Source organism: Rhinichthys klamathensis, unplaced genomic scaffold (genome assembly GCF_029890125.1).
Source record: "Rhinichthys klamathensis goyatoka isolate OS25496 unplaced genomic scaffold, OSU_Roscu_1.1 h1tg000085l_1, whole genome shotgun sequence".
NCBI lineage: Eukaryota > Metazoa > Chordata > Actinopteri > Cypriniformes > Leuciscidae > Rhinichthys > Rhinichthys klamathensis.
In genome coordinates, this window is record NW_026606626.1 from 282,186 (window position 1) to 310,000 (window position 27,815).

Below are 27,815 nucleotides of genomic sequence, written 5' to 3' on the forward strand. Positions count from 1 at the left end.
CGGACGAGTGGCTCTGGCTCAGCGTTCACGATCTGCAGGAATCTCACGTTCACCTCGAGCAACATTCAACAGAGAAACACACTGTACCTGTAATCTACTCCCAGTCATATTACACCTCACAATCAGAAGTTACACTTGTTTCAACCCAAATTTGGGTCAAATATGGACAAACCCAACCGTTGGGTAAAGCATTTATATGAAAAACTTAACCCATTTTTGACCCAAATTTGGGTAGAAACAACCCAGGATGTTTTAGAGTGTACATGCCTTCAACAAAGAAGCCATTTTTCATTACTTTGCATTGACATTGTTATTATTGTCATGAAAATTGAATCGAATAAAGACACTTTTTTTTTTTTTTGTTACGGAAGAACTTGAATTTGCACCATTGATTTTCCTGTGTATTACTGAAAGCACTATAGAAATAAATAGACTTGGCAATTGTTCTGTATTCAATTCAATACTGTATTTCAGTGATTCATTCAATTAAATAATCAATTTACTACTCCCCATGTACATTAGGGAGAAAACAAATATTAAAAGCATAAAATAAACCTCATCAATTAAAAGGCGGTAGAGAAATTGCTACCATGATGTATACTTACAACAAATTAAAGTATTATTTTAGTATCTTTGAGATATTTTTAGTATTTATTAATATCTGGTTTTACACTTTCATTTTGAATTTTAGTTAAAGTTTTTTTAAAAAGTAATTTTGTTGTCATTTTTAATAGTCTTTTATCATTTTTTTTATTTTAGTTTTAGTTATTTTAGTGCATAAAGTTACACTAAATTCAAATGTTGCTTTGGGAACTGGCTGAAATAACATAACTAGCATTTTGTATTTCATTTCATTTCAAGTAATGAAACTAAACGCCCCTAAAAATCAGATTCTTGCTTCTTTCTTTTGATTATTGGGGTGAAAATATGAGCTGAATGTCACTGGATTTCAATATTTGACACGGCTCTGATAAACGATGAGCACTTTCATCGGTATTGTCTTCGGAAATTATTAAAAAAAACGTGTATGCTTTCCTTCATTTAATGATTCTGCCAACATCTCTGGTTTTAAATGAACGAACTGCATGTTGGCGGGAACAATTTCACAAAATGTGTGTCACTCCTTCAAGATGAAAAAAAATAAAAATAAAATACAGAACAGACTAATCAGAGAAACAGCATTGAATGCATCAGTGTCTTCAAACATAATAATTACAGTCTTCAGAAGAAGTTCTTCCTCACGTCTTTTACAAATAAAGTAGTGGTTCTATTTAAAAAAAAGAAAAGAAATGTACACCACCAAACCTGTACAGATCACCTGACAGATATAAAAGTAGAAATAAAACAGGGAAATGGAAAGCGCCAAGTGTCCTGAGAGGAGAAGTAATGCAGTCGCTTCTCAGATGTACACAGTATTGCTCGCAGGCCATGACACCGATGGCCAGGACGAAGAGAACCACAGTTTAAGATGATATATAAAAACTAAATGACATATGAAGAGAGCCGACGACGACTACAATAAGGCTGAGGCTGATATGTGTGCTGTATGTTAGTGTAAACACAGTCTAGGTCGTTCGCTTCACGTCGTAGGCACAGAGATGATCTTCCATATGTGAAACAGGTTTGTATCTATTGGCCATTTTAAATGGAGTGGATTGAAGTACCTGAGTGAGTCGGAGACGTAAAGTCAACGCTTTTGCTAAACGTTTATACAATAAGGTCCCATTAGTGCATCAACTAACAATGAGCAATACATTTGTCACGCTTTATTTATCTTTGTTAACGTTGGGTAATAATAATCACTATTTATAGTTAGTTAATGGTGCATTGATTTTGATTTTATTAATGTGTTACTTCTAATATGCTTTGTTAGTTTGTATTAACTAATGCTGAAAAGTGTTACCGTTTAATCTAATATTGACAAAAATTTGGTGAATTTTTAAGGCCTGATAAAACCGTATTGGTAACACTTTACAAGATCTCATTTGTTAACATTAGTTAATACATTAACTACACTGTAAACAATTATATGATCAATAAGTTATGACAATATGTTTTTACTTTGCTTAAACTCATCAAAATAAGTTAAGCAATTTTCAACTTTTTGTCATAAGTTATACAAGATTCAACTAAAGTCAGTTTAATGTAATTTAAGTTGAAATGACTTAAACATCCAAGTTGATTGTACTTCATTTAAGGCAGAAAGTTTTTTTTTACAGTGATTAACAATATACACCGTACAAAAATGTGTTTATTCAACTTAAAAAAGTAAGTTTTTGTACTGCCTTAAAACTTTAAGTTTAGTCAACTTAAAATGTGAAGTACTAAGTGACAACTTGGATATTTGAGTTGACTGAACTTAAAATTAAGGCAGCACGAACGCTTACTTTTTTAAGTCGAAACATTTTTCTTTACAGTGTATTCTTACCGCATTTATTAACCTTTGTTAATGTTCATATTAGTTCACAGTGCATTAACTACGGTACAACTTGCGATCTTTAGTAAATGTTGAGATTAAAACTATGAATCATTTTTAGTTCATGGTAGTGAATGCAGTTAACAAATGAAACCTTATTGTAAAGCGATACCACACTATTCTTGAACAGTTTTCACCCGAAATCATGCGTAGATGATGAAACCCAATCCATATTACCGGATTGTAATGTTCGATGCTGTTGACTAGCCTGATGCCAAGAACTGAATGAAATGAAATTAAAACAGCAGTACATCAACTCATCATTGACTTCATCAAAACCTCTTCGGTTGCTTGACAAACACAAGGACGTCTAGATCATATTCCCAAGTATTTAAAAACAGGAAGAACAATAAAAAAATCCAACAATGGTGTAATAAAAAAGTAAATAGAACATCAAAACGCCAAGAAATCTGAGGTGCAAAAAGCTTTTTTTTTTTTTTTCTCAGAGAAACGGCCTCTTTGGAGATTTGTAAGTGACGTCCTGGGAGATTTCTGGAGGAAAAGTATCCGAATCTTCACCCGTTCCCTTCGGCGGTGGCGTGGGACGGTAAGGCGTTCCCAAGACTCGTGAAGCTCATTCAAATACACGTACGGAAGTGCAAAGAAACTTAAACACGAACAGCATACTGTACAAAATACCTCAACATGTTTATGAAAATATTCCTGTTAGAATCTCAAGAACATCATGGCATCTTCGTCGGGGGAAAAGAGGTTGCCATAAAAAACCGTCCCCCGTCCTGCGGAGGCTCTTCGTTCTCTCCCCCTCAAAACCCGTGTTAGATACCAGACAGTGCCGTTGAACGTCCCGCTCCGTGATGTGGACTGGGACACGGATGGCAGTTTTTGTTTCACCTGCGATTCGCCCTCCTGTCCTGAGCGTCGGCGTCTCTCCCGAACAGGAGTGTGTAGAACGCATTCGCCACACGCCGCCACAGCGGCTCCTGGTTCCTTTGGTTTCTGTGACGCTGCCAAACACAAACAAGTCAAGTCAAATATATTTATATAGCGCTTTTCACAATACAGATTGTATCAAAGCTGCTTCACAGTATCAATCAAAACAACTTAACAGTGTTTGTTTATTACTGGAAAAGACATCCAAGTTTGGTAGAGCTGATCAGTGGTATGATGGGTCATTTAATTTGAATATCCCCAACTGAGCAAGCCAAAGGCAACAGTGGCAAGGAACCGAAAAACTCCATCAAGTGACCCGATGGTGTCCTAGAACTCCATCAAGTGACCCGATGGAGAAAAAAAAACCTTGGGAGAACCCAGGCTCAGTCGGGGCCAGTTCTCCTCTGGCGTTTATGAAGAAGAGGCCGAATTTACAGTAACTGTAAGATTAAAAATTTTATATGAATGCCTGGCTAAATAGATGCGTCTTTAGTCTAGTTTTAAACTGGGAGAACGAGTCTGAGCAACGAACAATATCAGGAAGCCTATTCCAGAGCTTCGGAGCTAAATGTGTAAATGCTCTCCCTCCTTTGGTGGATCTGGATATCCTAGGAATGACCAGAAGCCTCGAATTTAGTGATCTTAAAGAGCGCGATGGATTATAGGGCGATAGAAGATCTGGAGCTAAACCATTCAGAGCTTTATAAGTCAAAAGCAAGACCTTGTAATTAATACGGAACTTTATTGGTAACCAATGAAGTGATGATAGAATCGGTGTTATATGATCATATTTTCTTGATCTAGTAAGAACTCTAGCGGCTGCATTTTGGACTAACTGTAGCTTGTTTATTGAAGATGCAGGACAACCAGCTAATAAAGCATTACAGTAATCTAGTCTCGGGGGCATGAATGCATGAACTAACTTTTCTCCATCAGAGACTGATAGCATATTACGTAGCTTAGCAATGTTTCTAAGGTGGAAAAAGGCTGTTTTTGTAACATATGAAATATGCTTTTCAAAAGACAGGTTGCAGTCTAATGTAACACTCAGGTCTTTTACAGTAGCGGATAAAGTAACAGGGCATCCTAATATGTTAAAGTCGTGCTGTGAAAGGTTTTGTGGACGGTTTTTAGAACCGATAAGTATTACCTCTGTCTTGTCTGGATTTAATAAAAGAAAATTACGCGTCATCCAATCTTTTATATCTTTAACACACTCTGTCAATTTGGATAATTTAGCGAATTCATCTGGCCGTGATGAAATATATATTTGAGTGTCATCGGCATAACAATGGAAACTAATTCCATGTTTCCTTAGAATATTACCAAGTGGCAGCATATATATTGAGAATAATAAAGGGCCTAACACAGATCCCTGCGGCAACACGAACAAAATAAATCACACACGTCGAAGCAGAGCCGCGGTAATGAGGAGGAAGGGAAAATCGAGACACTTGAAGGAGTAGTTCACGTCATCATTTATTTACTCTCACGTCATCCAAGATGTTCATGTGTTTCTTTCTTCAGTGGAAAAGTAAAGAAAGTTTTTGAGGAACACACTCCAGTGTTTTCTCCATATAGTGTCTTCAATGGGGTCCAACGGGTCCAGATGTGAGTTTCAGTGCAGCTTCAAAGTCTCGACACGATCCAGCCGAGGAATAAGAGTCTGATCTAGACAAACCAGCGGACATTTATAACAAAGTACACATTTATATACTTTTAACCACAAATGCTCGTCTTGCACGTCCACAACTTCACGCATTACGTAATCACGGAAAGGTGATCGGGTTCAGAAATGTAGAGTAGAGCGAAAAACTCTCATCTCATTTTCTCCTCCAACTTCAAAATCATCCGACATCGTTGTTTTACCTGTTTATTTTTTTATTTAGTAAATGGCGTTTGACTTGGTCTTTGCACATTCGCTTTGTAAACACTGGGTCGGTTCTTACGCCTACGTCACGCTTGACCTTTCAACCTGATTACGTAATGTGTGTCGCATCACAGCGAGAGCAAGACCAGCATTAGTGGTTAAAAGTATATAAATGTGTATTTTGTTATAAATGCCCGCTGGTTTGTCTAGATCAGACTCTTATTCCTCGGCTGGATCGTGTCGAGACTTTGAAGCTGCACTGAAACTCACATCTGGACCCGTTGGACCATTGAAGACACTATATGGAGAAACCCCTGGAGTGTGTTCCTCAAAAACCTTCATTTCTTTTCCACTGAGGAACGAAAGACATGAACATCTCGGAATGACGTGAGGGAGAGTAAATTATCAGGACATTTTTATTCTGAAGTTAAATAATCCTTTATGGTCAGGAATCGGAGATTTGTTGTAATATTAAAATTCCAATTCCGCTCATCACATTTTAAAGTGGTTTCAAACCATTCAAGCACAAGAAAATGCAATTCGGCACAAATACTGAATTGAGTTCTCTTTCTTGCTCTTGAAAGGACAAATATACACAAAATGATGTCAAAATATCCTTGCAAACACTGTCAGTTATGTCTAAAGTGAACGTAAATAGTTCAAAGAAAAAGCACGTGTAACAGTCTATTGGATTGGTGCATTCGGTCTTAAAGTGACAGTAGCCTAATAAACCTTTTTTTTTTTACTATATTAGAATCCAAACTGGGAATCGATAAGACTTGGAATTGATAAGCAGAATTGGAATCACTAAAATGTTCTTTACAACATATATTTAGAATGCATTTAAAATATATTTTAGTCAAAATTTATTTGAACCCTATTGCTGTGTGAGACAAAACATTGAAATCATATCACTCATATCACATCTTATGACATTGACGTATCACCAGTAAACAGCTGAGTGTGAGGACGCGCAGTGATGTAATAGGGGAGTAAACACAGAGAAATCCAGACACCGTGAAACACTGGCAATATTTCCACAACAAACGCTGTCTGTGCCTTCACCTTCACACACAGGAGATCAGGCACGTTACACCAAACACACTTTCAGACAGTCTAAGACTGCAATATAAACACTGGCCAATCACAACGCACTGGGTCAGCTGGCCAATCATAGTACTCAGAGGTTTTCAGAAGACGGGGCTTTGTAGAAATCAGTGTTTCAGACAGACTGGGAATAGAGGAGCTGCAATAATGTACAGTATGTGAAAAATCACGTGTTTTTTGAGCATGTTAACCTATTCTATTATACCAAATAAAAAAAATAATGAACTCATTATAATGAGCATCATATGATCCCTTTAAAAATACTATTTCAGTCTTTCTACTTCAGAATTATATCTTTGTAATTGCTTTTGAAATTAGCAATTTCTGAGCGAAAACTGTTTTACAACAATACTGTAGGTTAACTAAAACTAAACCCATAAATAATTACTAAAATAAACTGAAGCTGACAAAAAACAATGACAAAAAACACAACAAAATTACTAAAAATTTAACTAAAATATAAAAATAAAAACTGATTCAAAACAGTCTAAGACTGCAATATAAACACTAGAAATTAGAATCAAATTGAGCTTTGGTGAGTTAATATGCCAATGGCTAGTAAGTTTATTAGGAACTGCAACATAATAAGGTTTATTAGAAAGCAGATATTTGTAGTCCAGCGTTCATGATGTTTCTTCACGTTTTTGAGAAAGACGCCACTTCAAATTGAGTGACAAACTGTATAAAGTAAAAACTGCTAAATAGTTCTATTTTCAGGGACAAATTTTTTATAATAAAATAGTGAAAAATATAGTTTCAAGGACAATAATAATAAAAATCCTATTCAAGTAAAAACAGCTAAATCATAATTTTTTATTGACAAAAATAATAATGATAATAAAAATAGTGCAAAATGCAGATTCAAACACAGCAATTCAACCTTTTAATTCTTCTCGAACCCGCCGCCATTGGCAGGTGTATATGTGAGAACTACATCTACAAATGAACTACGTTTCTCATGACGTCATCAGACACACATGTGATCCGCGCAGCGTCTCGTAATAAAGATGACGGATGGGCGGCTCTCACGCTCTCGAGTCGTTATCCTGGCAATGAGGAGAAATGGATTTGGGAAGATTAAGTGGATAATACTACCACTGTCATTGAGGGAGGGAAGATAAGATCATTTCACTAAATAGGATTACGCTGCTCTTGAGGCAGGGTGGAGATGCACACACACACACACACACACACACACACACACACACACACACACACACACACACACACACACACACACACACTGTATTTTATTTCAGCTTGCTCAGCTCTCTAGAGAGACGAAACCCAGTCCAACACTGATAACACATCTGTTGCTTTCACACACAAGTCATAAAGTATGAGCCGAAGTCTTCCCTGTAACTCACTACTCTAAAGCTGTCACACACATTACACACAACAACACTCACATGCACTTTCAGAGCTGTAGAACACATTTTAACACACACTACACTACCAGTCAAAGAAACAGTCGGAGGAAAAAACCCTGACTGCAATTACTTTATTATATATTTAACAGTGTTTTCTTATGCACTCTTAATAGATTATTTATAAAGGCATCTCTTTAACCAGTTACAGTCACGACCTTCTTCACTCTCTCAGACCCTCAGCTAAAATTAAATACTAAGACGTATGAAACAGCCAGTATGTCACGCCAAATCATTGTCTTAACGAGTGAGTCATTGAATCGTTCAGTCAGACGATTTGTTCACAACGGCTGATTCATTCAGGGACTAAGCAAGTGACTCTCTTTATTCGCGAGTCGTTGAATCATTCATTAGACCTTGATTTGTTCATTAGACCGATTTGTTCAATGAAACATCACTGTGTTGCTCTGAGACACACAATGGCTCAACTGTGGATTTGTGTGGAACTATTTTCGTTGGCAAAATAGAACAAATCAGTAAAAAATTAAAGTCACCTAAAATTCAACTTGATCATCTGCATTTATCAGAATCCGACTTGGACTCGAACTGAGAGTGTAACGCCCACGACATTATTCAGAAGCCTTGGAAACTGATTATGGTAAGGGCTGGTATGGTACATTTCTGACACACACTGGAGGTGTTTGGCCAATCAAAACGCACTGGGTCAGCTGGCCATTCACAACGCACTGAGTCAGCTGGCCAATCAAAACGCACTGGGTCAGCTGGCCATTCACAACGCACTGAGTCAGCTGGCCAATCACAACGCACTGAGTCAGCTGGCCATTCACAACGCACTGAGTCAGCTGGCCAATCACAACGCACTGAGTCAGCTGGCCAATCACAGCGCACTGAGTCAGCTGGCCAATCACAGCGCACTGAGTCAGCTGGCCAATTACAACGCACTGAGTCAGCTGGCCAATCACAGCGCACTGAGTCAGCTGGCCAATTACAACGCACTGAGTCAACTGGCCAATTACAACGCACTGAGTCAACTGGCCAATTACAACGCACTGGGTCAGCTGGCCAATTACAACGCACTGAGTCAACTGGCCAATCACAGCGCACTGAGTCAGCTGGCCAATTACAACGCACTGGGTCAGCTGGCCAATTACAACACACTGAGTCAGCTGGCCAATCAGAGCGCACTGAGTCAGCTGGCCAATCACAGCGCACTGAGTCAGCTGGCCAATCACAGCGCACTGAGTCAGCTGGCCAATTACAACGCACTGGGTCAGCTGGCCAATTACAACGCACTGAGTCAGCTGGCCAATCACAGCGTACTGAGTCAGCTGGCCAATTACAACGCACTGAGTCAGCTGGCCAATCACAACGCACTGAGTCAGCTGGTCAATCACAACGCACTGGGTCAGCTGGCCAATCACAACGCACTGGGTCAGCTGGTCAATCACAACGCACTGAGTCAGCTGGCCAATTACAACGCACTGAGTCAGCTGGTCAATCACAACGCACTGGGTCAGCTGGCCAAACACAACGCACTGAGTCAGCTGGCCAATTACAATGCACTGGGTCAGCTGGCCAATCACAGCGCACTGAGTCAGCTGGCCAATTACAACGCACTGAGTCAGCTGGCCAATCACAACGCACTGAGTCAGCTGGCCAATTACAACGCACTGAGTCAGCTGGTCAATCACAACGCACTGGGTCAGCTGGCCAATTACAACGCACTGAGTCAGCTGGTCAATCACAACGCACTGGGTCAGCTGGCCAATCACAACGCACTGAGTCAGCTGGCCAATCACAATGCACTGGGTCAGCTGGCCAATCACAACGCACTGAGTCAGCTGGTCAATCACAACGCACTGGGTCAGCTGGCCAATCACAACGCACTGGGTCAGCTGGTCAATCACAACGCACTGAGTCAGCTGGCCAATCACAACGCACTGAGTCAGCTGGCCAATTACAACGTACTGAGTCAGCTGGCCAATTACAACGCACTGAGTCAGCTGGTCAATCACAACGCACTGGGTCAGCTGGCCAATTACAACGCACTGAGTCAGCTGGTCAATCACAACGCACTGGGTCAGCTGGCCAATCACAACGCACTGAGTCAGCTGGCCAATTACAACGCACTAAGTCAGCTGGTCAATCACAACGCACTGGGTCAGCTGGCCAATCACAACGCACTGGGTCAGCTGGTCAATCACAACGCACTGAGTCAGCTGGCCAATCACAACGCACTGAGTCAGCTGGCCAATCACAACGCACTGAGTCAGCTGGCCAATTACAACGCACTGAGTCAGCTGGTCAATCACAACGCACTGGGTCAGCTGGCCAATTACAACGCACTGAGTCAGCTGGTCAATCACAACGCACTGGGTCAGCTGGCCAATCACAACGCACTGAGTCAGCTGGCCAATCACAATGCACTGGGTCAGCTGGCCAATCACAACGCACTGAGTCAGCTGGTCAATCACAACGCACTGGGTCAGCTGGCCAATCACAACGCACTGGGTCAGCTGGTCAATCACAACGCACTGAGTCAGCTGGCCAATCACAACGCACTGAGTCAGCTGGCCAATTACAATGCACTGGGTCAGCTGGCCAATCACAGCGCACTGAGTCAACTGGCCAATTACAACGCACTGAGTCAGCTGGCCAATCACAACGCACTGAGTCAGCTGGCCAATTACAACGCACTGAGTCAGCTGGTCAATCACAACGCACTGGGTCAGCTGGCCAATTACAACGCACTGAGTCAGCTGGTCAATCACAACGCACTGGGTCAGCTGGCCAATCACAACGCACTGAGTCAGCTGGCCAATCACAATGCACTGGGTCAGCTGGCCAATCACAACGCACTGAGTCAGCTGGTCAATCACAACGCACTGGGTCAGCTGGCCAATCACAACGCACTGGGTCAGCTGGTCAATCACAACGCACTGAGTCAGCTGGCCAATCACAACGCACTGAGTCAGCTGGCCAATTACAACGTACTGAGTCAGCTGGCCAATTACAACGCACTGAGTCAGCTGGTCAATCACAACGCACTGGGTCAGCTGGCCAATTACAACGCACTGAGTCAGCTGGTCAATCACAACGCACTGGGTCAGCTGGCCAATCACAACGCACTGAGTCAGCTGGCCAATTACAACGCACTAAGTCAGCTGGTCAATCACAACGCACTGGGTCAGCTGGCCAATCACAGCGCACTGAGTCAGCTGGCCAATTACAACGCACTGAGTCAGCTGGCCAATCACAACGCACTGGGTCAGCTGGCCAATCACAACGCACTGGGTCAGCTGGCCAATCACAACGCACTGGGTCAGCTGGCCAATCACAACGCACTGAGTCAGCTGGCCAATCACAACGCACTGAGTCAGCTGGTCAATCACAACGCACTGGGTCAGCTGGCCAATCACAACGCACTGAGTCAGCTGGCCAATTACAATGCACTGGGTCAGCTGGCCAATCACAGCGCACTGAGTCAGCTGGCCAATCACAGCGCACTGAGTCAGCTGGCCAATCACAACGCACTGAGTCAGCTGGTCAATTACAACGCACTGAGTCAGCTGGCCAATCACAACGCACTGGGTCAGCTGGTCAATCACAACGCACTGGGTCAGCTGGCCAATTACAACGCACTGAGTCAGCTGGCCAATCACAACGCACTGGGTCAGCTGGCCAATTACAACGCACTGAGTCAGCTGGTCAATCACAACGCACTGGGTCAGCTGGCCAAACACAACGCACTGAGTCAGCTGGCCAATCACAACGCACTGGGTCAGCTGGTCAATCACAACGCACTGGGTCAGCTGGCCAATCACAACGCACTGGGTCAGCTGGCCAAACACAACGCACTGAGTCAGCTGGCCAATCACAACGCACTGGGTCAGCTGGTCAATCACAACGCACTGGGTCAGCTGGCCAAACACAACGCACTGGGTCAGCTGGCCAATCACAACGCACTGGGTCAGCTGGTCAATCACAACGCACTGGGTCAGCTGGCCAATCACAACGCACTGGGTCAGCTGGCCAATCACAACGCACTGGGTCAGCTGGCCAATCACAACGCACTGGGTCAGCTGGCCAATCGCAACGCACTGGGTCAGCTGGCCAATCACAGCACTCAGAGGTTTTCAGAAGGCGGGGCTTTGTAGAAATCAGTGTTTCAGACAGACTGGGAATAGAGGAGCTGCAATAATGTACAGTATGTGAAAAATCACGTGTTTTTTGAGGATGTTAACCTATTCTATTATACCAAATAAACTAAATAATGAACTCATTATAATGAGCATCATATGCCCCCTTTAAAAATACTATTTCAGTCTTTCTACTTCAAAATTATATCTTTGTAATTGCTTGTGAAATTAGCAATTTCTGAATGAAAACTGTTTCACAACAATACTGTAGGTTAACTAAAACTAAACCCATAAAAAATTACTAAAATAAACTGAAGCTGACATAAAAATGTATATTTTTTAATGACAAAAAAACAATTTTTTTTAACTAAAATATAAAAATAAAAAATGATTCAAAACATTAATAAAACTATAATAGTATCGCAATAATAAAACAACACCGATTCAGTTTATACACTAAAAAAATGAATGTTTACACAATTTTTTTTTCAATGTGAGTAAATTTCACAAATAATCACAAAGAAATGGCAAGTGACACATTGAATTAAACATGAAATTTTGAAGCAGAAAGAATGGAAGTGATCGTGTTCACGGCGCGCAGTAAAGTCGTGATTCTGAAGGTCTCTCAGACTGCCGTTCTGTTGGCTGCACATTGCAGAGCGTTGCATAAGCCCGAGACGCGCCTCGCTTCGCCCTCACACACCAGTTTACACCCCGGCGAAGACGCAGAAACCACCGGGAGGTCGTCAGGAGCTTCACAGAAAACACACTGACTCCCGTAGGATATTCAGGCAGAGAAGAAAAACAACTTCTTGACCTTAAAAGTAATAAGGAAAAGCCAGCAGTGAAATGCAGGTTTAATGACAAACCATTAGCACTCAATCAACATCCCTAATCTCATCATATTCAGTTTTCTAGGGCACGCAATGCCATTACTAATGCTCATTTTAGGGTTTGTTCAAATCAAATCACTAATATTTCTGAATGCAATTATTTTTAATAATAAAAATAATGCAAAATACAGTGCAACTGTCGCTACTATGCAAGTAAAAACTGCTTTTCATGGACACATAAAAAAAAAAAAAAAAAAAAAAAAAATTTTAGCTTTGAATTCTTCTCATTTCAGATGCATAAAATATACAGTGTAAAAAAGGGCTTTAGAGTAAATATGAAAATGATCTTCATTAAGATCAGCAACATAATGAGGATTAAACTGAATTAGAAAAACAGAGAGTTGTATTCCAGTCCTTGCGTGTGTTCAGAAAGTGGCACAAACTATTATTAACAAAAGAGCTCATTAATTCTATATTAATGAACATTCTCTAGTTCTTTAGAAAACCATCATGCTCTTGTACTTTATAGTAGAAATAAATATAGATCTGAAGATCATGTGAGGAAACACTGGGAATCAACCATTTAAAAACATATACAGCCAAAAGTTATGATACATGTGTGTGTGTGTGTGTGTGTGTGTGTGGCGCTCGCTCTCAGAGCCAACTCTCAGAATCCAGTCAGCGGCTAAATTTAGCCTGAGATAAAGAAAGAGGAGTTTAACCAGACACACACACGCGGTTATAGTGTCGTCACTCGAGTGAGTTTATCAGCTCTGCGTGCCGTTGGCCAATCAGCAGCTGAAACCCCCAGAGAACAGGCTTATCTGTGCACAGGGTGACACACACACACACACACACACACCCGTAATAAACTCAGCCTGAGGACTCTATTAAGAGGGATTTTTAGTAAAAGCAAATCAGTGCATGTGCATTAATATGAAGATTATGAGTGTCTACAATGCATATTTGGTCCTCAGCATGACTTTACTCACCTAAAGGCTTTTACAGTATCGCCAGTATATTAGTTTTAAAATATATAATTAGATATGTTTTTTATATATTTGATTATTTCAAATTTTATATATATATATTTTTTTTATGCAAATTTATATATAAATTAGTTTGTTTTTTTGTATTTATACTACAGTAGTCAATATTTGAAGTGGATGAAAACCTTTCATCAAAGTTATACAATAATTTTGAACAATACCCGTTCTTGTCTTAAAACAACTTTGATGAACTTTTTTGATCCACTTCAAAGTTGACTATACATATACACTCACCTAAAGGATCATTAGGAACACCCGTTCAATTTCTCATTAATGCAATTATCTAATCAACCAATCACATGTCAGTTGCTTCAATGCATTTAGGGGTGTGGTCCTGGTCAAGACAATCTCCTGAACTCCAAACTGAATGTCAGAATGGGAAAGAAAGGTGATTTAAGCAATTTTGAGCGTGGCATGGTTGTTGGTGCCAGACGGGCCGGTCTGAGTATTTCACAATCTGCTCAGTTACTGGGATTTTCACACACAACCATTTCTAGGGTTTACAAAGAATGGTGTGAAAAGGGAAAAACATCCAGTATGCGGCAGTCCTGTGGGCGAAAATGCCTTGTTGATGCCAGAGGTCAGAGGAGAATGGGCCGACTGATTCAAGCTGATAGAAGAGCAACTTTGACTGAAATAACCACTCGTTACAACCGAGGTATGCAGCAAAGCATTTGTGAAGCCACAACACGCACAACCTTGAGGCGGATGGGCTACAACAGCAGAAGACCCCACCGGGTACCACGCATCTCCACTACAAATAGGAAAAAGAGGCTACAATTTGCAAGAGCTCACCAAAATTGGACAGTTGAAGACTGGAGAAATGTTGCCTGGTCCTTTAGGTGAGTGTGTATATATATATATATATGAAGAGTTTGGTTCCAAAACGCAATAAATCCATTTAGATTAAAAATGTGTTTTCTTTACCAAGAAAGTGGAAAGATGAAAACCACTATTTTCTGTTTCAAACTTTCACATAGCATTTGTAGGTCATAATAACAAAAAAAATTTAAATCCAGGTTTTGATTTTCAAAGATTTATTATAAAAACGGATTATTTTTCCCCCCAAAATGCAATAAATCCATTTTTTTTAATCAAAATGCTATTTATCCATTGATCAATATAAAAGTTTTTTTTTTCATATTGAAACTGTTGAAAATACACAACAACGTAAGTCTATTACTATAATATTTTTATTAAGAACTGTAAAGAAGATTGAACACATTTGTCCTCCTCCCGAGTGCCTCATCTTCTTAATCTCCTCACGTAAATGATTCGATTTCGATGCCTTACGTTTCTCACCCACCGCAGAAACAACCACAGGTTCATCAATGCCGTGAAAATTATTCTTTTTTTGTTTGTTTGTTTGTTGATCGAAAAGTACAAAATAGATTAGAAAAACTAGGAAGCCGGGTGTATTTAAGGTGCTTCCGTTACTGTTTACATTGCGTGGAATGGTGCGCTGTGATTGGTTGAGAGGGGAATGGTGCGTTGTGATTGGTTGAGAGCGGATATATCGCATTCTGCAGAGAAGGGAGACTGGCGTTTGTCGCGGTTTGGAAAGAAAGGGAGAAAACTTGACAGAATAACACGGCGGATATCGCATTTTACTTAAAATTAAACATTGACTTTTCAATACCAACCAGATACAATACTGATTTTTGCAGTAACTAATTTTTTTTTTAAATGCCGTTTTTCGCGTTTTGGAACCAAACTCTTCATATATACACACACATATTTGTATATATATATATATTTATTGAAAATAATATAATCAATTTATTTGTCTTTGATACAGACATTTGTATATTTTGTATTTATATAAAATGTTATGCAAATATATATATATATATATATATATATATATATATAATAAGTTAACATAATAATTTTGTAAATGAATTTAGTGAAAACCCACAGAGACACTGCTGAAGTTTCAGAATAGTGAGTTGATCGTTGTCCTGTTGCAGTTCTGCATGTGTCGCAGGAAAAGCGCAGGTTCTCTTGAGGATTTCAGCTCGTATTGTTCGAGTGTTTGTGCGTCTCACAGGAAAACACTCATCAACACACATCCCCTTTTCTCCAGGGCGAGTGAACGCTGCATTTCTGGTAAACACACGTATATCTGTGCAGCGCTGCATAAACACACACACCTTCATGAGCCGCTTCGACATCGACATGTTTTTATCTTGCGTGACAATGAGGAGGAAGTGATGTTTAACACACACACACACACACACACACACACGAGAACCTGTTGCAATCACTGAAAACCTTTTACACTGTCATAATAATCAATAAGCCTTACAAATATTGTTGATGAATTGCTTTTGTTCCTCTTTTGGATAAAAGCGTCTGCTATATGCATATACTGTACACTACAGTCAACAGTTGTGGATCGGTAATGTTTTTAAAAGAAGTCTCTTCTGCTCACCAAGGCATTTATATGACTAAAAAAAACAAACAGTAATATTGTTAAATATTAAATTGTTTTCTATTTTAATATATTTTAAAAATGTAATTTATTCCTGTGATCAAAGCTGAATTTCCAGCATCATTACTCCAGATAAATGCTGTTCTTTTGAACTTTCTATTCATCAAAGAATCCAGAAATAAAAATGTAAATAACTGTTTTCAACACTGATAATAATCATAAATGTTTCTTGAGCATCAGATCCTCATATTAGAGTGATTTCCGAAGGATCATGTGACACTGAAGACTGGAGTAATGATGTTAGTTCACAGTGCATTAACTAATCTTAACAAGATTTTAATAAAGTTTTAGTAAATGAAGAAATTAACATTAACAAAGATTAATAAATGCGGTATACGTGCAGTTCATTATTAGTTCATGTTAACTGTAAAGTGTTAGCGGTTCCTGTAATTATGAGATTAATCATAAATCACAGTTAAATAGATAACATTTCTGCATATTAAGTCTTTTAAACCTGATTCTCGCACAACAGTGACCTCTCTGTCTCTCTCTGTGTGTGTGTGTGTGTGTGTGTGTGTGTGTGTGTGTGTGTGTGTGTGTCGGGCCCCCGAGGGCCTCAGAGCTGTGGAGAGAGCAGTCATTAATCTCTCAGCAGAGAGGCTCTTCATCACACGCCTCAGGGACTCAGATCGGCTGGATCTTACAAATCATCTGAACCTGCGACAGCGATGAAAGTGTGTGTGTGAGAGTGTGTGTGAGTGAGTGAGTGAGTGTGTGTGTGTGTGTGTGTGTGTGTGTGAGTGTGAGTGTGTGTGTGTGTGTGTGTGTGTGTGTGTGAGTGAGTGTGTGTGTGAGTGTATGTGAGTGTGTGAGTGAGTGAGTGAGTGTGTGTGTGTGTGAGTGAGTGAGTGAGTGAGTGTGTGTGTGAGTGTGTGTGAGTGTGTGAGTGAGTGAGTGAGTGAGTGAGTGTGTGTGTGAGTGAGTGAGTGAGTGAGTGTGTGTGAGAGTGTGTGAGTGAGTGAGTGAGTGTGTGAGTGTGTGAGTGAGTGAGTGAGTGTGTGTGTGTGTGTGTGAGTGAGTGAGTGAGTGTGTGTGAGAGTGTGTGAGAGTGTATGTGAGTGAGTGAGTGAGTGAGTGTGTGTGTGTGTGTGTGTGTGAGTGAGTGAGTGAGTGTGTGTGAGAGTGTGTGAGAGTGTATGTGAGTGAGTGTGTGTGTGTGTGTGTGTGGGTGTGTGTGTGTGTGTGTGTGAGAGAGAGTGTGTGTGAGTGAGTGAGTGTGTGAGTGTGTGTGTGTGTGTGTGTGTGTGTGTCAGTCGAACATGCCTGAACCTTCCAGCTCTGAGCTTCAGTGAAACCTTCCTCATTCAGACTGTCTCAGTGTTACACTTAAAGGGCTCCTATTACACTTTTCTACTTTCTTTAGTGTGTAATGTTGCAGTTTGAGCATTAAAAAGCTCCAGTTCTCCTCTATATCAGTGTTTCTGAACTCCTGAAACGCCTCCATTGTAGTCTTGAGTTTCTTCCGGGAACGAACACGTCACAATATTCCTCATTATAATAATTCATGCGCAGAATAAAGGGGCGGGGCCTGGTTGAGTTAGTTAGTAGTGTGTTAAACTGGCGGTTATGGAAAGGGGCGGGGCATTTCCCAAACACACTCGAAGCGCTCGACCAATCACAACACACTGCTCCAGCCGACCAATCAGAGCACAGCGTGCTTTTCAGGAGGAGGGGCTTCACAGAGACAGGAAGTAAACAGAGCGTTACTGTCAGACTGGGAAGAGAGGAGCCGCAACAATGACAAAATAATGTGTTTTTTGAACATTCATGCTGAAAATTCAGCTTTGCGTCGCAAGAATAAATGACAGTTTAAAATATATGTAAATAGAAAACTTGAATTTGACGTAATAATATTTCAGTGTTTGCACTGTATATTTGATCAAATTAACGCAGCCTTGATGAGCAGAAGAGACTTCAAAAACATAAAAAAATTGAACAGTCCACACGACACACACACACACACACACACACACACAGTTCCAAAACAGTTTCATCTAATTAAAAAAAAACAACTCTTCTGGAATCAATAGTGTGATTGTGTGTGTGTAAAACGTTTTAAATCCATGACTGACGAGGTTTCACTGCTTTAGACCTCGAGGAGGATCACTAGGGCTCGAAACAGAACTGTGTGTAACGTTTCAACACATAAAGCAGCTTCACTGAATCACACAGCCTGAAAATAACACAATTAGCAACATAAAAACCTAAAATAACCCTGAACGCATTCAACAGCGCCAACTTTAGAGGCTGAACATAAATCTAGAAGAACAGAAAGACAAAGAAAGAAGAAGAGAAAACGAGTAAACGGAGACGATGCCAACAGCCTGTGGTGTTTAACCTGCGCTGAGACTGAAGATGAAATTATGCGATCGATCCACGCGGATCCAAGAGTAGCAGCACACACAGCGCCAGGAGATTTACACACTCAAACACACTGACGTCTCGTGATCAGCCATCAACATCTGGATGAACAGCTGAACGCTTCATAACACCAAACACACACACACACGTCATCTAGATGAGATAATCAAAATCACCAGGTCTTGTCAAAAATGTAAAATAAATAGTCACTAGAACTCTGATATGGTGTTATTTTAGTATCATTGCTAGTTTTTATTAATAGTTTTAATTCGTTTTCAGAATTGTGATTTTTGGGTGAACTGCCCCTTTAAATGCTGGAGCTTCACATTTTTCAAAAACTTTTCTCAAAGCCAGTTCTCCTCAAGTTCACACGTGTAGAGAAATAAACACAATACTGATGGTGTTCATCCTTAACACTACATCTAATGTATTTCGAACTACAAACTATCTAGCAACAAACACCAAGACCTCATTTCCCACAATGCAACCCATCCTCAAGCAAACAAAAGCAATATCTCCAGTAGGAGAAAGAGAAGCGCTGCATCTGTTCATGGTGATGTGGGGCAGAAATAGTGTCTTATTATCACGGCTGGCAGCAGACTGACTATCAGCGGGCTGTGTGTGTGTGTGTGTGTGTGTGTGTCACCCCCACAGCTTCACAAGCCTCTTATTTGCCTGTCTCCTGCGGGTTTGTCTCGCTGGAGTCTCCCTGACCACCACTGCTCCCCGGGGTTCCCGAACCACATGTTTACCTAGCTAGCCCACTTCTGTTTAAGACTTCTCTCTCTCTCTCTCTCTCTCTCTCTCTCTCTCTCTCTCTCTCTCTCTCTCTCTCTCTCTCTCTCTCTGTGTGTGTGTGTGTGTGTGTGTGTGTGTGTGTAACTAACTATATTTTGGGGACAAATTTGTAAGAGGAGAGAATATACAGTTTGAACAGTATAAAAACCATAAAACCATTACCATTGTGTGTGTGTGTGAGAGAGTGTGTGTGAGTGTGTGTGAGTGTGTGTGTGTGTGTGAGAGTGTGTGTGTGAGTGTGTGTGTGTGTGTGTGAGAGTGTGTGTGTGTGTGTGAGAGTGTGTGTGTGTGTGTGTGAGAGTGTGTGTGTGAGTGTGTGTTTGTGTGTGTGTGTGTGTGAGAGTGTGTGTGTGTGTGTGAGACGTAGAAAGTAGGAAAAAGAGACGCATCAGAATGATCATGGATAAAGGAAAGTTGTTTTCTGAAAATCGTTGGTTGGACAAATTCTGACTAAGCATCTGAATACTAGCAACTCATCAACATGAAATCGAAAGTATTTCAAGTTCTCCTTATGTTCTGTTGTTTTCTCCTACAACAGGTTCACATGCATCCAAGTTAAAAAAAACACATTTTCTCATAATCTCCACTGCAGCATCAGCTCTTTCCTCTCAGTGTCTGAAACGGTTAGTTTGAGGATTCAGTCTCTCTAAGCCCCGCCTCTCTGAGAGCTGCTCTGCTCTGATTGGCCAGAATGCAAACGCTCATTATCATATCTGAATCTCAGCTCTTGATCACAGTGATACGAACAGTAACGATGGCGTGGGTTTCACCGTATCAATCTCATCACAGTGGATTTGCTTTGTCAGCAGAAAACAACGTTTTTTATTTTATTTATCTATTACACACTTCATGAACGGTAATATCGCAAAAAGCATAATAGAGCACTTGCTCCATTTGGCTCTACACACACATGCACACAAACCAGGGTTATTTTTGTTACCTAAAACTAGAACTATTTTTGTTAAATTAAATAAAGCTTAAATAAAATAAAATATAAATATTAGATGAAAAGTTAAACTAAATGAAAATTGGAAATGCTGCCTTGGTAACTAATAGGGGTGTTGAAATTAATCATTTCTACGATGCATCACAATGCGGACGTGGACGATTCTGCATTGATGCAGTAATAAACCATAATCGATTATAGCCTAAAAATGACAACAAAATTCCTAAAACTTAAATTAAAATTAAAATATACAAATAAAAGCTAATTCAAAATATTAATACAAATTATAGCTGTATATAAATAATACTAAAAAAATATTAACTATAACTGAAATAAAATTTCATAAAAAGTGCATAGACATAAAAAACTACTAAAACTTTAACTAAATTAAACTGAAATTTTAAAATATACAAGATATACAAATAAAAGCTAATTCAAAATATAAATACAAATATTAATACAAATATTTTATATATAACAAAAATGCATAGAAATATACAAAAATTACTAAAAACACACAACAAAATTACTAAAACTTTAACTAAAATTAAAAATTTAAATATAAAATTAAAAACTAATTCAAAATAATAATAATAGTCTCTCAATGACAGTACAACACACACACACACACGGCAGTGTTACGGACCCTCACTGGAGGAAGCGAGTGCAGTAAACAGGACGAGAGGGGTTGCCCTAGTTAACTCGTGTCTTTAGGGTCACACACACACACAACTACAGTCAGGAAACACTCCGGCCAAAACAAACATGGCACTGGGAAAATGCTTTGTGTAAACGAGCGCTGAAGCGAGACGTAATCTCACGCGAGCCGCCCTACTGTACATCGTGCTCCTAATCTGACTGCAGGCTCACCATCATGTGTTCCTGGTAGAACTGATCTCCGATCAGCTGGAGCTTCTGTCCGATGCGCGTCTCGACTCTGAGCGGATCCATCGGCTCGTTCTCCTGTCGAACCGCGTCTGCGGGCTGAGAGCGGCCGGGCGGCGCTAGCAGTAGCAATCCTGCGTTACCTGTTCACACAAACAGAGAATAATATACATGAGTCTGGGGGACATTAGGCACAAAGTCAGCATTAAATCAAAATGGATGAAAATCGTTTGTTTTTTTCTAGAATATTGCATAAATGATTATTCATCAATAATTCAAAGTCATCGTAATCTTGAATCAGAATATCTCTTCTCTGATGATATGGGCGGGGCTATAACCTGTCACTCACATGAGGTCAGCCAATAGCAAACCACAACTGTTCAATCATCCAATCAACTCCCCACGGACACAATCAAGCCCACGCCCACATTTGTTCTTGTTCCAGAAGCGTTTCACTCGGATATACGGCACAATAGAGAAGAAAAGATGAGCGCAACTTCACTTTCATGCTGGTTTTAAATGTGAATTGTGTAATTTCTGAACCTCTAGTGGCACCAAATGGAATTGCAAAGATGATGTCTGTTTTCAAACAGGTTTTCCAAACACTCCTGAGTCACTCAAACTAACAGATCAATGTTATGAAAGCGTCACAGTTGATGCACCAAAATTTCGGCAAATTAAAATATACTTTTAAAGTCCCCCTGTGGTGAAAAGCATGCTTTTAATGTTGTTTATGTGTCTATGTGGTGTTTTTAATACGCTTTAAGACACACCGTGTGTAAGTTCATAAGTCGACAGCATTGCTGAGTATTTCCTCCTTAAGACTGCAGTGAAATCGCTGGTGTTTCTGACGTCACAAACGACCTTGTAACCAATCAGATCAACGTGTGATCGTCAACCAGTGCATCTCTGAGCTGAGGGAGTGAGTGGAGGCGGGGCTCATTTGCATATTCATAGAACCGTGCATACTAAATGAGGCGAGGGTGTCGAGTTACATTCAAGATATTTTAAGGCGTGAAGAATTTTTTAAGGAAAAACGCTTAAATATGTCATTTTGGTGATCAAAGATGAGTTTTAAGGGATAAAATGATTGACTACAGGGACTTTAACCCTCTGGGGACCAGAAACGCGCGGGCGCGTTTTGCTCGTTTTTTTTCACATAGCAGAAAAATAGACTTAAAGTACTACCATCATTTCTGTTCATATAGAGTTAAGAAATATGAGAAAATAATCTGTTAAATGTCTACTTTTTTTATGTGCCCACATACAATCGAAATAAAATATTGTGCTTTTGTAAAATAAAGAAAATAAACAGGGTGTGCGTTCTGCCTCTCGGTCACCGTGAACTTTTTTTCTGGAGCACGTCTCTAATCTTCAACACAACTCAGCTAAAACTATTCACCCAGCCATAAGCAATATATCTTTTAAATCATTTGAGTTTGTACTTTTAAATGATCCGATTCAAAACTAAAATTATTATTCTCCGTTTATGTCATCTATATAAAAAGAGAGACGTGTCAGCCCGTCTCATTATCGTTCTCTCAGCTGATTATCCCTGGTAATGTGACACGCCCACGGAGAGCACGAGCTATTCAAACGCAAATATGTGAAGCAACACATTGAGACGCGTTAACGCCCATAAACTCTGAAAACACACATTATTTTTTAGTCAGATTAATCTACTGTCGTCTTGCGCGGCTATATGAGGAACAATCCTGGGACACTTACCACTGGATTTATTTTCACTGCGAGGATGAACAGATTCAGCTGAGAAGTAAGTGTTTTATGCAAGTGCTTTGTTCTAATCGCGATATAGAATAACGTAGTGTCTGTAAACGGAAAAATAGCATACTGTTAAATGTGAATCGTGTGTGTGTGTGTGTGTGAATGAATGAATGAATGAATGAACGCACAGATACGCACTGTTACAGACTAAATAACAGACAACATTTCTCGTTTTGGATAAAGTTTTTACTCTAAAATAGACATCAAATAAGCTTTTTTAGGAGTTTCTGCTCATATGTTAAATATATAGTAGGCCTATGTTTTGTCAATAAACTAATCAACTAAGATGTTATAGTGTTTGTTCAAGCTATATCAAAATAATGAATCCTCAACTTTGAAATATGTATGATCAAACTAAGACATTTATGGAGAAAGACAATTTTCTTTTCAAGATGTTTCCAACTCTAACTTTGAACTGAAATAAAACCATGTCTATATGGTGAAGGGTGTGTGATAGAAGTGTCCAGACGTATGCACCCTGTATTTTCCTTATATAAATCCAAACAATCTAAAAGCCATTCTTTTTTAAATCTCCTCATTCTTTGTGCAAGGCTCCTGTAATGATATGGCCTGATAGCACCTAATAGGGCCATTATGGGAGGGTCTTTGTCTTTCTCAGGTGTGGAATGCCATACATATTAATGAGAGATCAAGCCTCCTGCATAAAGCTTTCTCAAACAAAACACGTCATTAAAAATGTAAAAGACTTTATTGACTTATCTGAATGAGTAGTCAGGATGATTCTCACATAGTTTTGGAGCAAATATTCTAGGCTATGTGATACAATTTTCAAAAGTCTTGTGAAGAAATAATCAATATGTGTTTTGTGGTCTTATTTCAGCAACTTTTATTTTTATTTTTTTCAATAACCACGCATAAACATTATTCTATTAAAAATACAAACATGTACATACATGTTGCTCAGATATCATGGATGCCAAGTTTGTGCTATATAGAGTGAATTTACACCTTTGCCATTAACATGTTTATAAATAACTGAAAAAAGCACAAATGTCAGTGCATGTCAAAACATCCCAAGGGCCCCAAAAACACTCTGGTCCCCAGAGGGTTAAATAAAGAAACAGCAAAAAAATGTATTATTGGTTTCAGCTGATTTTTTTTTTTTGAGTGTCGAAAGCATTGAAATAAAAGTGACGTTTAACTATTTCCCCGCTATTGACGGGAATGTTCACTGTTATACGGTAGGGGGCGCTGTTACACATCTCCTGAATCTCCTGATCAAAACACATGTGAAGGAGAAGCAGAAGGAATCAATGTCATATGTAGGCAGATGCACATGTAAAATAACGCGATCATCGACATTAAACATCATAAATCAAAACTAATGTTCCTGAATGAACTGTCGACTCAGGACTGTGAAGCTTCAGGGTGTCGATGGACTCGATTTACTGTGTTTTAATCATCGTTCTGAATCTGATCCAGGCGTAGTCTTTGATTTTCTACAGCTTTTTGCTCAAAATATTGCTTTTTTATGAAACTTACATTCAAGTGTTGATAATAAAAGAAAGCGGGTTTTGTGTTTTAAAGCAGAGGCTCGCTTCCTTTCTTTTGATATATGCTCAAATATTCATACAACAAAATATTCTTTTGTGAAAGTGATGAAAAATGCTGGAAACGTTGTTCAAAAACACTGGCAGGGAAAGAGTTAATGTATGTTTAAATAAATCTGTCATAAAAAAGTTTCTATTAGTCACCGTAAATGTTTATATGTCAACATCAAATGAATATAGAGCTTGATATAAAAACTGACTTCTAATGACTCTGAATATTAAACTGACCCAGCAGAAACTATCTGAACATCTGATCAATGCTGACGATGAACTTTGCTCATTCCCGCCAGCGAGTGAGTGTTATTGAGTGTACGCAACCCTGATGAAAGATTAGGTTGTTTAGCATACAAGCCTATATATAATGCTGTATATCACGACAACAGCTCTCAGAACAGAGGGCGGAGGTCAAGTCTGTGTTGTGTGTTTTCATCATGTTACGATGTTTAAAGTATATCTGCTTCAAAGATGCTTCAAGTGCTGTAAAAGCAAAGATGTTTAAAAATAAACTTGCGAGAGAAAAGGCCTCTGTGGTGTGAAAGCGTTGAGTCATGAAGTCGTGACGTTGATTTTTCACAGAAGTCAAACAGGAAGTTTCTGTTTTGAAGCCTCAGACTGAAAACAAAAAGCTTTTTTCAGGACTGGACATAAAAATCACATTTATTTTCTTTAAAAAAAACTTTTGACTGGTAGTGTGTGTACAAATGTAAAAACAACAAATTATGCAAAACGATTATGTAACACTTACAATAAGGTTCAATGCATTAATTAACATGAACTAACCATGAGCAATACATTAGTTACAGTATTGATGAATCTTTGTTAATGTTAGCTAATAAAAATACAGCTTTTCATTGTTTGTTCATGTTTGTTCATTAACTAATGTTAACTAATACAACCTTTGATTTTAATAACGTATTAGTAAATGTTGAAATTAATATTAACTCAGATTATCAAATGCTGTAGAAGTATTGTTCATGTTAACTAATGAACCTTAGTTCAACAAACCCTCTAATCTAATGAGTTCTGAGGATAAGTGAGACTAAATGCCACACTCAGTGTGATTTCAACTACAGGTCCTTCTAAAAAAATTAGCATATTGTGATAAAGTTCATTATTTTCCATAATGTAATGATAAAAATGAAACTTTCATATATTTTAGATTCATTGCACACCAACTGAAACATTTCAGGTCTTTTATTGTTTTAATACTGATGATTTTGGCATACAGCTCATGAAAACCCAAAATTCCTATCTCAAAAAATTAGCATATCATGAAAAGGGTCTCTAAACGAGCTATTAACCTAATCATCTGAATCAACTAATTAACTCTAAACACCTGCAAAAGATTCCTGAGGCTTTTAAAAACTCCCAGCCTGTTTCATTACTCAAAACCACAATCATGGGTAAGACTGCCGACCTGACTGCTGTCCAGAAGGCCATCATTGACACCCTCAAGCAAGAGGGTAAGACAGAAAGAAATTTCTGAACAAATAGGCTGTTCCCAGTGTGCTGTATCAAGGCACCTCAGTGGGAAGTCTGTGGGAAGGAAAAAGTGTGGCAAAAAACGCTGCACAACGAGAAGAGGTGACCGGACCCTGAGGAAGATTGTGGAGAAGGACCGATTCCAGACCTTGGGGACCTGCGGAAGCAGTGGACTGAGTCTGGAGTAGAAACATCCAGAGCCACCGTGCACAGGCGTGAGCAGGAGATGGGCTACAGGTGCCGCATTCCCCAGGTCAAGCCACTTTTGAACCAGAAACAGCGGCAGAAGCGCCTGACCTGGGCTACAGAGAAGCAGCACTGGACTGTTGCTCAGTTTTGCATGTCATTCGGAAATCAAGGTGCCAGAGTCTGGAGGAAGACTGGGGAGAAGGAAATGCCAAAATGCCTGAAGTCCAGTGTCAAGTACCCACAGTCAGTGATGGTCTGGGGTGCCATGTCAGCTGCTGGTGTTGGTGCACTGTGTTTTATCAAGGGCAGGGTCAATGCAGCTAGCTATCAGGAGATTTTGGAGCACTTCATGCTTCCATCTGCTGAAAAGCTTTATGGAGATGAAGATTTCATTTTTCAGCACGACCTGGCACCTGCTCACAGTGCCAAAACCACTGGTAAATGGTTTACTGACCATGGTATTACTGTGCTCAATTGGCCTGCCAACTCTCCTGACCTGAACCCCATAGAGAATCTGTGGGATATTGTGAAGAGAAAGTTGAGAGACGCAAGACCCAACACTCTGGATGAGCTTAAGGCCGCTATCGAAGCATCCTGGGCCTCCATAACACCTCAGCAGTGCCACAGGCTGATTGCCTCCATGCCACGCCGCATTGAAGCAGTCATTTCTGAAAAAGGATTCCCGACCAAGTATTGACTATTGAGTGCATAACTGAACATAATTATTAGAAGGTTGACTTTTTTTTTGTATTAAAAACACTTCTTTTATTGGTCAGATGAAATATGCTAATTTTTTGAGATAGGAATTTTGGGTTTTCATGAGCTGTATGCCAAAATCATCAGTATTAAAACAATAAAAGACCTGAAATATTTCAGTTGGTGTGCAATGAATCTAAAATATATGAAAGTTTAATTTTTATCATTACATTATGGAAAATAATGAACTTTATCACAATATGCTAACTTTTTGAGAAGGACCTGTAGTAGTTTAATGTAGTACTGACACTAAAACTCTAAAAACTTGAACTCACACAGTACTTTTATTTTGGTTGAACGATACACAATACATATTGTTGCATATTTGTATTGCGATATATTGTGGCACGATATATTGTTACACCCCTGACGATCAGAGATGCATTGTGTCAGTGCACGGTGTCATTTGCATTGCAAAGCGACTGGGAACAAACACAGGTAATAAAGCAGATGAAGTCATGACAGATGATATGTGTGACCCTGGACCACAGACCTCGAGTCGCACGGGTTTATCTGCCAACAATACACTGTATGGGGCAAAATTATCGATTTTTCTTTTATACCAAAGGCAAAAATCATTAGGATATTAAGTAAAGATCATGTTCCATGAAGATATTTTGTACATTTCCTACCATAAATATAGTGGATGCAGAACAATCGTGAACATAAATGCACAACTTTAAAGATGATTTTCTCAATGTTTTGATTTTTTTTGCACCCTCAGATTCCAGATATCTCGGCCAAATATTGTCCTATCCTATCAAACCATACATCAACGGAAAGCTTATTGATTCA

At 39.5% G+C, this 27,815-nt stretch overlaps 1 protein-coding gene across 1 annotated transcript in view; it reads right to left on the reverse strand.

Annotated features, from left to right (window-relative positions):
• Positions 1–2,896: 2,896 nt before the first annotated feature.
• The window catches only part of bmf1 (BCL2 modifying factor 1), a 29,067-nt gene continuing 4,148 nt past the window's right edge, over positions 2,897–27,815 (reverse strand). Inside the window, exons 3-4 of the mRNA XM_056251573.1 lie at positions 21,223–21,380; positions 2,897–3,441 (exon numbers count right to left, since the gene is read on the reverse strand). Coding sequence (XP_056107548.1) covers positions 3,325–3,441; positions 21,223–21,380 — 275 coding nt within the window. The 3' untranslated portion in view covers positions 2,897–3,324. The remainder of the gene's footprint in view (positions 3,442–21,222; positions 21,381–27,815) is intronic.